At 42.7% G+C, this 15,402-nt stretch overlaps 1 protein-coding gene across 2 annotated transcripts in view; it reads left to right on the top strand.

The window, feature by feature from the left end:
* The window catches only part of VWC2 (von Willebrand factor C domain containing 2), a 310,713-nt gene that overhangs the window by 118,060 nt on the left and 177,251 nt on the right, over positions 1–15,402 (top strand). For both annotated transcript variants that reach the window (XM_029589754.1, XM_029589756.1), the window contains exon 3: positions 10,152–10,281. In XM_029589754.1, coding sequence (XP_029445614.1) covers positions 10,152–10,281 — 130 coding nt within the window. The remainder of the gene's footprint in view (positions 1–10,151; positions 10,282–15,402) is intronic.

The raw sequence follows: 15,402 nt of genomic DNA, 5'->3' as shown, positions 1-15,402 counted from the left end.
CGCGTAGGGCTTTGAAAATCTGCCCCATTATCACTGCGTTAAGCCTGCTGTTACTATGCGGTAAATCCCTAATACAACTTAATAAATTACCCCCTTTGGATTGTAATCCCTCTGGAGTCAGGGTAATACTTATGGTAAGTGAATGTAATCCACGTTGAAGTGGCTGAATAATCACAAAAGGTGGAATACAGATAAAAAATTTAAAATTGCTATTTTTAGTAACTTTCCCAACTTCCTTGTTACACTGACTGGCTACGTTGAGGTCATCAGAGGCAACTGCTAGTTCTTCATCTCCAGACAGGTATTTGGATCTCAGTGACTGTAGTGCATTTTTGTTGTTGTTAAGATTGTCAGTGAACTCTGTAATTATTTAACCAAGGAGGCTGTGATCTTGGAAACAGGGCCTGTTTTAAAAATCTGCCTTCTCTTGTTTTGTATTTTTCCGCATGGTGCTTGTAATTGATTCTAATAAGTTGCAATGGGCCTCCTGGTGACAGTAGGAATGCCACTCCATCCTCGGAGCTGAAGTGATGTCACTGCAGGAAGTTCCTGCTTGCAATTGTGTTTTAAACAAAAATCGACCTGCTACAGTAAGGAATTACAGTGTTCATTTACAGCAGTATTCCTCACAGAAATCCATGATGGTCCTCTTTAAATATGGTCATTAGTTACCTTTAATTAAAGAAGGACTTTGAGACATCTGTCCTGTATCTAGTCAATTGTTCTTGTGCCAGTCCAGTTGTTATATGAATTCTGAATTATACATTAAAAAAAAAAAGAACAATATGTTGGCATTGGCTTGCAAGGGTTTCTGGGCACAAATAATGCTGCAGCTCTGTAGTGAATTTATTTGTCTCTTAACACTGTTTCAGAATTCCATTTCATTAAGGTAGTAAATTACTTTAGAGCAGGTGCTTTGTGGTAGATATTGTGAATCATTAGAAGTCAACCTGCATTGCACCACATAACACAATAATTGAATTCTGACAATATTCCCTGAAGCAGTTTTCCATATCGTGTTACTTAATTATGAAATGGATAATGGAAGCCAAGTAACCCTACTGATTTTGAGAACTCTAAGTATGCTTTTATTTATAATATTTATTTATTTAACCATATTTATAAATCGCTTTACAGATTAAAAATCACCCAAAGTGATGCAGAACATTAAAACACAAAATTAAACATAATCCAAAAGATGTAACTACATAACAACATAACATAAGAACATAAGATTTGCCATACTAGGGCAGAGCAAAGGTCCATCAGACCCAGTAACCTGTTTCTAACAGTGGGCAATCCAGGTCACAAGTATATGGCAGGATCCCAAAAGTTTGATAGAGTCCATGCTGCTCATCCCAGGGATAAGAAGTGGATTTCCCCTAATCCATCTTAATAATAGTTTATGGACTTTTCTTTCAGGAACTTGCCCAAACCTTTTTAAACCCAGCTACAGCAACAAATTCCAGAGTCTAATTATGTACTGAATAAAAATAATATTTTCTTCTGTATATCTTAAATGTATTACTTAGTAACTTCATTGCATGTCCCCTAGTCTTTGTACTTTTGGAAAGAATAAACAACCAATTCGCATTTACCCATTCCTCGCCACTCAGTATTTTATAGACCTCGCCACTCAGTATTTTATAGACCTCTCCCCTCAGCTGTCTCTTCTCCAAGCTGAAGATCCCTAACCACTTTAACCTTTCCTCATAGGGGAATTGATCCATTACCTTTATCATTTTGGTCACCTTTCTCTGTACCTTTTCTAATTCTTCTATATCTTTTTTGAGATGTGGTGACAAGAACTACACACAATCATCAAGATGAGGTCGCACCATGGAGCGATACAGAGGCATCATGATATTCTGTTTTATTCTCCGTTCCATTCCTAATAATCCGTAGCATTCTATTTGCTTTCTTGGCTGCTGCTGTACACTGAGCAGAAGATTTCAATATATTATCCACATTAATGCTTAAATCTTTTTCCTGGGTAGTGACTCCCAGATACACAGATTTGCAGATACACATACCCAAATAACTTTAGGACTTCTCTCTGACATGATGAGATTTACCCTGATACCTGAATGTCATAGTTATCCTGCTAAGTTATCCGGATAGCTTTGCTCTGTCCTGGAACACTCCCAGAATGCCCCTGATTTATCCAGGTAAAATTTGGATGTGTAGAGGTGTGTGGAGGGACACTTATATTTAAACCTTGGGGTTTTTCCAGATAACTCAAGTTATCTGAACAAATGCTATTTGAATAAGAACATAAGAAACTGCCATATTGCCCATTACCCTTTGCCTTAGAAACTTCCTCTACCACTGGATGTTTAAACATTATGGGCCAGATTTTAGTATCTACGCCCGATTTTATAACATGTGCACGCAGCTGTGCGCATATTATAAAATCCGGGGTCGGCGCGCGCAAGGGGGTGCACACTTGTGCACCTTGCATGCGCCGAGCCCTAGGGGAGCCCCGATGGCTTTCCCCCCATCTTCCCCTCCCTTCCCCTATCTAACTCGCCCCCCAGCCCTACCTAAATCCCCCCCTACCTTTATTTTATTAGTTGTGCCTGCCTCTGGGGCATGCCCCCACCCTGCCCCGGCCTGCCCTGCCCCGCCCCGCCCACACCCCAACCCTTTTTCGAGCCCTGGGACATACGTGCTTCCCAGGGCTTGCGTGTATCTCCGGGCCTATGCAAAATAGGCCCGGCACGCGTAACCCCCCCTACGCGCGTAAATCCACCTGGATTTACGCACGTACACTTTGAAAATCTGCCCCATATGCTGTAGGCATTAAGCATGTTTTTAATTTCTTGTGAAATTTCATCAAGTACCTTTCCTCTCTTAACTCCAAGGGAAGAGCATTCCACCAACTTGGTATTGTAGTAGAGAATTACCTATTCTGCAAGCATGATTGAGGAAACACACTAGCGGATGGCAGCTACAATAGATATTTTACATTAGATCTCAAATTTCTGCCAGTCCCATGCCACACAACTGATTCCTCAAATGAGGCAGACCCATCCCTGTCCTCATTATAATACTACCATTGGACAGAGCTAGCCAAAAAGCTCTTGGCACCTAGCCTCTTTGATTGAGAATACATACAACAAACTGTGAAACTATCCTTATCTAAGCTTCTAAAAATCAAGGGAAGCCATGCTTTAAGGATTTCAGGCAGGGCCGATTAAAGAGTATTAGGTGCCTTAGGCAAAGCTTACAGCCATGCAACTCTCCCAAGCCCACCCTCCTGCCACAGCACTCTCCACATACAATTAAAAATGATGCATTTATAATGACATATTTGTTGCATGCCCCGTTTGTGGTAGGCCCGCGACCGGGCATACTCACCCTTGCACTGCTGCTCCCAGACCTGGACCATCTTCGCTCGCGGCTGTCGCCCCTGAGCATCTATCGCCTCCTTGGCTGTTCCTGTCTCCTCCGTAGATCTCCCCAGTTCCCGGTGGGTCTCCCCGCGTGTGCCACAGGGAGACGCTGTCACTCAGCCCCCTGTGGGCCCTGTCCTTAGGTGTGCATGTGCGCGCATTGTTCTGACCTTTAAAGGGGCCGTGGTGGGAATCTAGCCCGTGGCCCCGGATGATGACATCACCGGGCCCTGGTATATAAGCCAGGGCTCCGTCACTAGTTCCTTGCCTTGGCAGCAGGTCTCTACATTTGATCGTGTACTCGTTGTCCATCGTTCTTGGTTCCTGATCCTGTCCCTTCCTTGCTTCGCTGAACTGATTCTCTGGCTTTGACCCTTGCTACATTGGACCACACTCAGGATTGCTTCCCTGGCTTGACCCTTGCTACGTTGGACCACGCTCAGGATTGCTTCTCTGGCTTTGACCCTTGCTACGTTGGACTACGCTCTGGACTGTTACCTTGGCTTTGACCCTTGCTCTGCTCTGTCTCTCAGTACCTTGTCTGCCCAGCCACCTGCCCTGACCTCAGCTTGCCTTGACTATGCCTGGTATCTACTTGGACTTGGCCGCTTCGGCTGCTATTACTCGGGCTCCCCCTGTCTCTGCCATGTACCTGTTGGCGCCCGGGTCTCTGGATCCCTGCCTCATCTGGACCTACATCGGTCCCTTGATACCTCTGCTGGTTCCCGGCAACCCTTGCACCTTCACTACTGGGAGTCATCACACAAAGGCCCGCCTAAGACCAGCCGGCCCCGGCACCCAAGGGCTTACAGATTTTGTGGTGGACTTTCCACCATCCAAGGGGCAGATAGTCATTTGGGTCATCATAGACCGATTCTCCAAAATGGCTCATTTTGTTCCTCTGCCTGCCTTACCAGCAGCTCCGGAATTGGCACAACTCTTCTTTCAGCATGTCTTTCACCTTCATGGTCTGCCCACTGATATCATCTCGGACAGGGGTCCCCAGTTTGTTGCCTGTTACTGGTGCTCTTTATGTAAGAAGTTTGGGATAACTATTAACTTGACTACAGCTTACAATCCTCAGGCCAATGACCAGGCTGAGTGCACAAACCGCTCAATTAAGAACTTCCTACGTGCCTACATGAATGACTAGCAGGACAACTGGGCCGAGTTGTTACCCTGGGCAGAATTTTCCCAGAACTCCCATATCGCAGTAGCCACTGGAATTTCCACTTTCTCCATTGTATATGGCAGACAACCTCTGCTACCATTTCCGATTCCTCTGTCGGTACCCTCACCAGCAGCTCAGGCCACAGCAGATGCTTTTCAAGCATTTTGGACTCAGACGAATAAACGCCGCCACCAGGCTGCGGTACATGCTAATAAGTCTGCTGATGCCCACCGTCGACTGGCTCTTAAACTCCCTTCGTAGAGGTTTGCACCAATATTCATTGGCCCATTCACTGTTACCCGGCGTATCGGGCCTGTCACCTACTAGCTCAGGTTACCACCGACCTTAGGAGTACATAATTCCTTTCATGTGTCTCTGCTCAAGCTGGTGGTAGTACTCTCGTGGCTTTCTCATAAGGCTCCCTAACCTTCTCAGCTTACCATGGAAACTGGTACCACTTATTGGGTTCAAGAAGTCCTTGACTGTCGTCGGAGAGGCAGCCGTTGGGAGTATCCTATCTTGTGGGAAGGTTACTGTCCTGAGGAGAACTCCTAGGAGCCTGCAAGTAACATCTTGGACAAGGGACTCCTCCTCCGTTTCCATCGTGCCCATCCAGGCAAACCCAAGCTTCCAAGAGGGGGGCGTAAATGGCGGGGGGGGGATACTGTTGCTTGCCCAGTTTTCGGTAGGCGTACTCACCCTTGCAGCGCTGCTTCTGGACCCAGACCATCTTCGCTCGTGGCTGTGGATATCCGCCTATGCCCCCGAGCATCTACCGCCTCCTTGGCTGTTCCTGGCTCCTCCGAGGACCTCCCCAGTTCCCAGTGGGTCTCCCCGCCTGTGCCGCGGGGAGACTCCGTCACTCAGCCCCCTGTGATCCCTGTCCTTAGGAGTGCGTGTGCGCATCGCTCTGACCTTTAAAGGGAATCTAGCCCGCATCCCCAGATGATGACGTCACGGGGCCCTGGTATATAAACCAGGGCTCCACCACTAGTTCCTTGCCTTGGCAACAGGTCTCCACGTTTGATCGTGTGCTCGTTGTCCATCGTTCCTGGTTCCTGATCCTGACTCCGTTCCTGGTTCCTGCTCCTGACCCATACCTTGGTCCCTTCCTTGCTTTGTTGAACTGCTTCTCTGGCTTTGACCCTTGCTACGTTGGACCACGCTCAGGATTGCTTCTCTGGCTTTGACCTTTGCTACGTTGAACCACGCTCAGGATTGATTCTCTGGCTTTGACCCTTGCTATGTTGGACTGCGCTCTGTACTGATACCTTGGCTTTGACCCTTGCTCTGCTCCGTCTCAGTACCTTGTCTACTCAGCCGCCTGCCCTGACCTCGGCTTGCCTTGATTACACCTGGTATCTACTTGTACTTGGCCTTTTGGCTTCGGCCTCTATTACTCGGGCGCCCCCTGTCTCTGCCCTGTACCTGTTGGCGCCCAGGTCTCTGGATCCCTGCCTCGTCCAGATCTACGTCAGACCCTGGATACCTCTGCTGGTTCCTGGCAAACCTTGCACCACCACTACTGGGAGTCGTCACACGGAGGCCCGCCTAACACCAGCACCCAAGGGCTCAACCTGCGGGGAACGTGGGCTGGTATTGGCGAACTCCAGTTGGCCTCCGTCTCCTAGTCAGCTCCACCTCCTGATGGTGGGGACCCATAGGGTTTGCCCTACGGGTTGCATGAACCCCACCTCGGGCCAAGGGTCCAGCGCAGTAATATTTTAATGAAAAAGGATATTAAAGTACAGTCTTCAGAGGTAAAAATATCATTTCCCATAACATGTATTTTATATTTCATATTTACATGCAATGCTGTGATGCTAACCTAAAAACCCTGCAAAAAAAGCAAAAAGAAAATAAAATACTGGAAGCCCATATGGTATTAGGTCTATTTTAACACGTGTTGGTGTAGGCTTGGCTCTCAGAAAACAATGAGTAATCAGAATTACAATTACAATACAGTAATCTTCCCATATCAAAACAGCACTGACTGCCAGCATTCAGACAGTAACAACATTGCAATTATTACACCTGCTCTTAAAACACCAATAAACCTCCTATTAGAAAACAGAATGAGCCAGGCTGCTATAGGACCCAACACAGGAACTATACACTAGCAGAATATCTCACTTTGGTCACACATACAGAATACAAATACAGAATAAAGAGACAATAAAGTATACATAGAAATGTGCAGACAAAAACTGAACTGGAAAATGCAACAAGCTAGACTATGTATGCTGTGCAACAATGGAAAATCATACATTAACATTCCTCATAAAACATCAAACAATAGAATCAAGAAATATAAATTAGTTATAATAGTAAAATCATAATAATAAAAAATAAATATTTCAAAAGAGCAGATGAATAGAATAACATCAAATAATTAAAATGTTTACAAATTTTCCAAACAGCAATGAAATATTTCAAAATAGTAAAAATTATCAAACACCCAATAATTAAAACTGAAAAGGATTTTAAAAATCCCCCACTTTCCATATCTGGGAACTTTTGACTTTCAGTCACCCTGAGACTGTCATGGATTACTATGTGTGTGACTGTAGTGTAGGGGGAGGGAGCACTGCACACAAACATTCCCCTCTCTCTCTTTCTCATGTATACATAGACTCTTACATTCATATGTTCATCCTCACACACTCATGTTCATTCTCACATATATACTCTTTATCTCACACACATGCTCCTGCACATGCTTTCATACTCTCATATGCTCACACACATACTCTCACACACACACACACATGTTCATTTACACATGTATACTCACACACATGCTCATACACAAACATGCTCACTCTCTTTCTCTCACACACATACTCACTTACTCTTCACCCCCTTCAAAATGCACAAATGGCAACAACCTCCTCCTCCTTATTTGGGCTATCCAGGCTGACACTGCTCCTTCTTCTTTCTTATAGCCATGTGGGCTGATGCTGTAACCTCCTCCTACTCCTGCTGGCTGGCCTCAGAGATTGTGCCTCCTCCTTGCCTGCCTAGGTCCACATAATATGAATTCTTTTTCTGGGCTCGCATAGCCAGAAGAACAAGGCAGTATAATTTTGGTTTTAATAATATTACACATAGATTTTTACATTTTATATTGTGTAAATTGAATTGTATAGTCAGTGTAAGATTGAATTATGATTGTAGTTTATGATGTAAAATGCATAGATTATTATATTCTACATAGCACAAATTTTCAAAAACATAAACATAATTGTTGCAATCTTGCACAACTGCCTACTTTCTTCTGGCCCTGCTTCCAGGTGTTCAGGGGTAATTTTCAGCTATACTCAGTAGCTTGCAGGCCAACAGATTTTTTGCTGGTCAGCTAGTGCAGCGAATGCAGGGAAAAGCAAGAGGAAGCAAGATTGGGAATTTCAAAATGAAATCTCCAAATATACTTCTACCATCCCTCCCCAGTTTTCCACAGATAAACACCTGTTTACCTGTCTAAATCCTTTTGATTTTCAGGACGTCAGGGTTGCAAGGAGACCCTAACAGGGGTAATTTTGGGGGGGATTCTCAGATGTGCAGGTCCCAGAAAGTAGAATCTATTAATTCTGTGTGGAATGCTTTGTTTTTGAATTGAGGAATGATCTACGATTTCAAAGGAGCCAGCAGGAATATGAGGTTAACTTTCAAAGACAGATAATTACTATTATGTCTGTCTGAAAACTGTCATCCCTCAATCCAGCTAAAAGTGTGCATAAAGTGCTATAATGTATGCAATTTTAGGGAAAACTATGAGGAGGCGTTCCCAGAAGCATGTATAGGTTAGAGGAAGAAAATAATGGGCCATATTTTAAAAGCCCTACGTGCGCCGAGCCTATTTTATAAAGGCCTGGAGACGCGCATAAAGCCCCGGGTAGCGTCTAAGTCCCGGGGTTTTACAAAAGGGGTGATCTGGGGTGGGCAGGGGGCAGGGCCAGAGGCCTCCGGCACAGCAGCCATTTGCCGCTGTATCAGAGGATTGCCGACAGGCGCAAAAGGTAAGGCAGAGGTCAGGGGGGGTTAGAGTAGGGCTAGGGGGGTGAAAGGTTAGGGGAAGGGGTGGGAAGGTTAGAATAGGGGGAAGGGAATGGGGGAAGGCTGCAGGCATCAGTGCAAGTAAGATGTACTAGTGTGCACCCTGTTGCACACGCCAACCCGCGCATGTTATAAAATCGGGCATACATGCGTGCACGCCGGGTAGCGCACGCACATGTATGCCCGCGCGTAGGTTTGAAAATTTACCACAGATTTTATTTTCTAATCTATATGCATTAAATAATTAATTATTTTATTAGTTTGTTAAATTTCTAGCCACTATGTGGATAACAATAAAACATTCACAAGATAAAACATATCAAGACAAAAATCTACTAACAAAAAAAAGAAACAAATATACAATAAACATCAATAGTAAACCAATCTGCAGCAGCAAAATATACCTGAGAAGCCAGTCTTTGGGATATGTAGCCCAGAGATTTTTGGGTTTGTTTGTTTCTTTGTTTTGTGGGTGGTGAAGTGTTCATTTTTTGCTTTATTTATTAATTTATTTATTTTGAGTTCGGTTGTTTAGCCCATGTCAGCTGAACAATGGATGCTCGACAATGACAACCTGACATTGTGTTGTCCAAATCTCTCAATATCCAGAGTGCTTCTAATAAGTCTGGGTTCCTTCGTGACACAGTTCTTCTGAAACACGGTCTGTGTCAGAGGACCTTTATCTGCATGTGAACACTTCTGGGCTACATGCTGACACCTTTTCCACTGTTTCGAATAAAAGTTGTTGTGAGTACTTGATGAATTATATGGACATTTACAATACGTCTATCCTTCCACACTAATTCTTTGATTAGTTGTGGAAGAGGCCATTTTTGGTTCAAAAATGCCCTCATTTGCCTTGTTCAATGCATTTGATCTAAACAAACGCACAATCCCTACTCTTTTGCACTGACATTCCACCCACATAAAGAAAACCAGGTGGAAAGTCTATGGGTACTTTGTGCCTGTGGATAGTTGTGAAAAAAAAAAAAAAAGTAATATACATATCTTTCTTATGAAAAGTAGGTACAAAGACTGCCCACCGCCTTTATAACTAGGCAGAGAGCTTGAAAATTGGCCCCATGGCGTGTTTACGCACAGAGTAGGCCCCTGAGGAAAATTGCTTCCTCTTACATCATGCAGTCGCCTCCCTCTGGGGAAAGGAAACGGGTGAGGGTGGGTTTGTGTGGGGAGGAATTTATTTTTAACTCTCCTTGCCTGTGTCCAGTTGGAAACTTTGCACCCCTAAACACTGTGGATACACAGGTACCCACAAGCTTCTCTGACAAAGGAAATATCAGTGGGACGTCAGCAGGCTCAACAGGGAGCCTAAGAATAAGCCTTCCCATTCATATCTGGAAGTTATGTTGTTATATACAGACTTCTTGAACGCTGAAGGCACAAGGGGAAATGAGGAGGGGGGAATGCTTTTGGCTACTTTATAAGAGGAAATGATGTCAGAATAGAAAAAAAAAATAGCAAGAGGAAGTTTAATGAACTTTTAAAAAACACGGTGATTTCTGTTTTAGGTTTCCCCGTGTGAGCGGTGTCGTTGTGAATCCAACGGTGAGGTGCTGTGTACAGTGGCGGCCTGTCCGCAGACTGAATGCGTGGATCCGGTGTATGAGCCTGAGCAGTGCTGTCCCATCTGCAAAAATGGTATGTACCACTTAACCTAACGGAAAATCACTGCAGCCGATCCAGCTTCTTTTCAAAGCTTTCCAGCTGCATTTGCTTTTCAAACCTGTATGGAAAGCCCAGTATATACTCGGCATTAATTCATTTATTTTAATGCAGCTTGTGACATAATTACGCTGAAAAAATGGAGTTGTATATGGATTTTTAGAATTTCTGTGGTACTGTAACTTACATTAACAACATCACAATATGCAATAGCAGGAGAATGTGTTGTGTAATGAATTGCAAATAGTTTATTTTCTATTTTTTCAATTATTGTTTTATTAATGAAGATCTACAAATCTATAAAAGGAGTCGGAGAACAGAACTAACTGAAGAAAACAGTATCATGTTAAACTGTATTAAACAGATCGATAGCGAGAAAGAAGATTAATAGACAAGTTGGTACTATTGTAATTCATAAAAAAAATTGTTAAAGGATTCAAGGAAAACATTACAGAAATAAGAAAATACGTTTTGGACATAGTAGCAGACCTGATGAGAGGATTGTAAAGAGAGTATAGTTGTACTGAAAAATAACTAGTAAATGTTTAGAAAAATAATGATAAAGTTAAGAAATAGTTACCGAAGTGTCTACGAAATTTTCTATCAAAATATAATAAACCCAAGTAACAAGAAACAAGTCTCATAAGTATCAGTTAAATATTAACATAGCAAACGCTCTTGGACTGTGACAAACATATACATACACAGGTCTGAGATATAATTTGCTTGTCATGACTGCTGCAGATCTTCTCAAGGATTTTCTAGTGCTTCAGTGCATGGTTTGTAATGATTTTCCCCTCTCGTGGTGATTTGGATATCTAGCAGGGAAGCACAGATACTCATATAACCTTGACCAAAGAAAAGTACTTCTTCTATCAGAGAAGGCATCATCTGTGACCACAGCTTCCAGAGGGAAAAATATGGAGCTGTAAGGGAGGAAGGGGTTACCCACTCACCCAGATCAGTTTAATCAAATTTAGTGATCACGAAGGTCACAGATTTCACAGGCAGATCACTTTCACATCCCAGTCATGATGTCTTGAGGGTTTTGTGGTACTGTTGGCACACTTTTCCCCTCATTTGGAGCCTTGGGGTATTGGGGTCACTGTGAGTGCTGCTGTACTCCTCTCATAGTGCCGTGAGGAGGTGTTCATGCCACGGTTTGTGCTACTGTGCTGGTCTTTTGATGCCTTTGGCTGTTCTTTCCACTGCTGTTGGTGTCTTTGCCCCTCTTTTGGAGCCTTGGTGTGTTCTTGGCTATTTTTGGTGCTGCTGTGCTCCTCTCACAATACCTTTTGAGCATTGATGCCTCTGTTTGGACTGCTTTGACCTGTCACAGTATCTTAAGAATATATGAAATGCCGTACTGGGTTTGACCAAAGTCCATCAAATGCAGCATCCTGTCTCCATCCTTGGCCAATCCAGGTCAGAAGTACCTGGCAGGATCCCAAAGAATCGATCCAATCCTTCTTACTCATAATCAGTGCTAAGCAGTGGCTTTCCCAAGTCTAATGGTTTAGAATAGTTTAAGGGCTTTCTTAGCTTCAATGCTGAATTGAACGGATATGTGTGGAAAACCTTTTGGTTCCGTTTATTCATTCAGTTTCTTTGGTTCAGTGATTCGTTTCATTCGGTTCATGGCCAAAAAATGTATTCATTTTTTTCATGTCATTTGGTCATTGGTTTTCTACTGAAGTTTAGTGAAACTTGCAGACAGACATCAACAGCACAAGGAAGAGCACTCCTGAGATATCAAGAGGTCCATATTCAGAGGCATTTACTAAATAATTCAGAAGTTATCTGGCTAAAAGAATATTTGAAATATATCAAAATGTACACCACAAAATACAGCGAACTTAAGAACGAAACAAAACAATCTTGAGCGATGCTCAATCGCTGTCAACAGTATCAACTTCAAAATGTAGTTTGTACTAATTTTAAATGTGTTAAATGGAAAATATATCCCTACACAACCTGTGGCAAGTGTTTTGTTTAGAATATATTAAAATTTGTTCTTTTAAATAATATATGGAGTTAGAGAAAGGTTTCATACATATAGTGTAGGTGCCCAGCACCACTGTTGGGTGGTGTTATATAACACCACCCAACAGTGGTGGGCACCTACACTATATGTATGAAACCTTTCTCTAACTCCATATATTATTTAAAAGAATATTTGGCCATTTATCCAGCTAAATATTAGTTGGATATCTTATTATCTGGATAATTTAGGAGCGTTCCAAGGGAGTTTCAGGGAGGAGTTACATTAGCCAGGTAAGTTATCTGACTAACTGTGATATTCAGAGTTAACCGATAACTTTTCTGGCTAAGTCTGGTTGCACCAGAGAGCGTCCTAAAGTTAGCCGAATAAAGTTATTCAGCTAACTTTAAGATAGCCAGCTATATTCAATAGTGTTTATCCAGCTAACTTTGCTATCCAGACAGTGACTCAATATGGACCTCTAAGAGTAGGGAAAGTGGCAATAAATAATCCAATCATGATGAGAAGAGATTGCTGAAAGGAGATATGATTGAAGTCTATGAAATCTTGAGTGGGGTGAAACAGGTAAACTGGGAATGGTTATTTACCCTTTCATGTAGTAATAGGACTAGGAGACACTCCATGAAGCTAATAGGCAGCACATTTAAATCAAATCAGGGAAAGTTTTTTTTCACAGCACACATTTAAACTGCGGGATTTGTAGCTAAACAATGTGGTGAAAGCAATTTGTATAGCTGGGTTTAAAAAGGTTTTAGTCATGTTCCTGGAGGGAAATAAAAGCACTTGAATACCTAAAGATTTTTAAATGGCAGGCTAGGAAAAATAAATTGCAGTTTGAGTTTTAATAAATGGTAAGGTTGGCATTGGCAACAGATTAAATAAATATAGATAATGGGACAAGGCTATATTTGCCAACTGGCTCCTTATTTTCATTACAGGTTGATGCAATCCTGGTTTTATTCCATTGCATGCAGATGGTTGTAGTTCTGATTTACTTGTTGTAGAGTGTGGTCAATTCTGGTTCTTGAGCCATAAACAGGCCTAGTTTTCAGAATATCTACAGTGAATAGTCATGAGACAAATTTGTATATAATGGAGGCAGTACATGCAAATCTATCTCATGCACATTCATTGAGCATATCCTAAAAATCAAACCTGTTTGTAGTTCTTGTGGATTGGCGTTGGCTACCCCTGCCCTACTGGAGTGGAGGAGTAGCCTAGTAGTTAGAGCAGCAGGCTCCTTGTGACCTTGTGCAAGTCACTTTACCCTCCATTGCCTCAGGTACAAACTTAGGCCTGGATTTATTAAAATGCACTAAATATTGACAGGAAAAGGGTTGTGTTTTATGGTAATAGGCTGTTTATTGCAAAGTGTGCTTTCTTAGTGCTTCACACAGAGAGAGGGAGAGAGAGAACCTAGCCATAATGCCCTCTTACTAGGTAGGTATTTATACCTCTATATGAGGCCCACCTAGTTACTCGAAGTGAGGTTTAGGTATTAGTGTAGGGGTTAGGGGCCACTTTGACATTCAGAGTGAGACATACAAACAGAACAGTGCTCTCTTGTGAAGATTTGATGACCTTCGGAGTGAGGAAACTCACCCAAAGATGAGATTTGTGCAATGTTCTATCAACCTAGCTTGATGTTACCCAGGTAGAGAGTCCATATGGGTTTGCAAAATTGTGAAGCCAGCCCACTTGGCTCCAAACTCCTCCCCTTTTTTCTGATTTGCATCGCACCATGCGTTATGGTGTTTTCGCATGTGTTAAGGCGTTTTCGCATGCGTTAAAGGTGCTTAATGCATGCAAAAACGCCATATAGCACTTTGATAAATGACCCCCTGGGGATAGGGAAATACCTACAGTACCTGAATGTAATCTGCTTAGAAGTTCTGCAAAAAGTGCTGCAAAAAAGTGTGAAAAGCGGAATATAAAAAATCTAAATAAATAAATAAATACTGAATTTCCTTTGAAAAGCAATACTACAAATTCCTACGTGCTGTAGTGTAAAACCAGGACTGGATCAGCCTGTCCTGAAAACTTGCAACTGATTGGCAACCCTTGATAGTGTCCCAGCACACTAGGGTGCCATATTTCTTCCAATGGATCTGCATAATAATAGCATGTATAAAGTAAATGGGATTCTAATCTAAACTTCAACGCTCCCCAATTGCAACTGTGACTTTGTGATGGTGGAGTTTGAAACCCTTGCTTATACTGTAGTGTGCCCAATAATTCTTCAGTGCCAGGCTACTTGCAAACAACCATCTCTGGATGTTGAAAGCAGCTATATTTTTCCACTTGATCAGTATGAGTTCTCAACAGCATGTTCATGATTTTTTTAGTTAACATGTGACAGTATTGTAGAATAATATATGTGAGTTTTATTGTGGAGTGGTTCAGAGGGAAAGTTTGTCTTTTTATGGATGATGCTAAGATCTGCAACAGAGTAAACATGCTTGAGGGAGTAGACCATATGAGATTAGATCGAAGAAATCTCAAGAAATGGTTGACAGCTTGGCAGTTCAGTTTTAGTTCTAAAAAATGGAGTTATGAATTTGAGATGCAGAAATCTGAGAGAGTGGTACATTACACAGTGGTGGGTTAGATACTGATGTATACAAAGCAGGAAAGAAACTCTGAGGTGACAATATCTAATGAATTCAAGGTAAAGAAAAAGTGCAACAAAGTGGTAGACCTCAAGAAAGTCTCCTAGGGCCTGGGAAGCCCACCCTTGAGTCCCAGGCACCCTGTCAGGATAAAAGAATGGAAGAGCAGAACATAATCAACTACCGTAAACAGAAACCACATAAGACTGTTCAGAAGCAATTATTGGGAACCAAGATGGCAGCGTTCCGCTGGCGGTCTTAAGCTGCTCCCAATTTTCCTTCTTATTGTCTAAAAAATGTCTCCCAAACGTAAAGGGAAGATTTGGGGTTTCCCACCCCCGATACCCTCCTTCCTGGGCAGCAGCTTATTCCAACTTACATGCCCACTGGACATGTAAGTTGGGACTGAAAAAAGCTCCATTATGAGACCGGGTGAGGGAGCACCCATCTCGCCAGGGGAGGCATCTTTCAGTTCCGAGAATCTTT

The sequence above is a fragment of the Rhinatrema bivittatum genome, chromosome 2 (assembly GCF_901001135.1).
Source record: "Rhinatrema bivittatum chromosome 2, aRhiBiv1.1, whole genome shotgun sequence".
Classification (NCBI taxonomy): domain Eukaryota; kingdom Metazoa; phylum Chordata; class Amphibia; order Gymnophiona; family Rhinatrematidae; genus Rhinatrema; species Rhinatrema bivittatum.
This window is presented reverse-complemented; position numbering and strand designations above follow the sequence as displayed.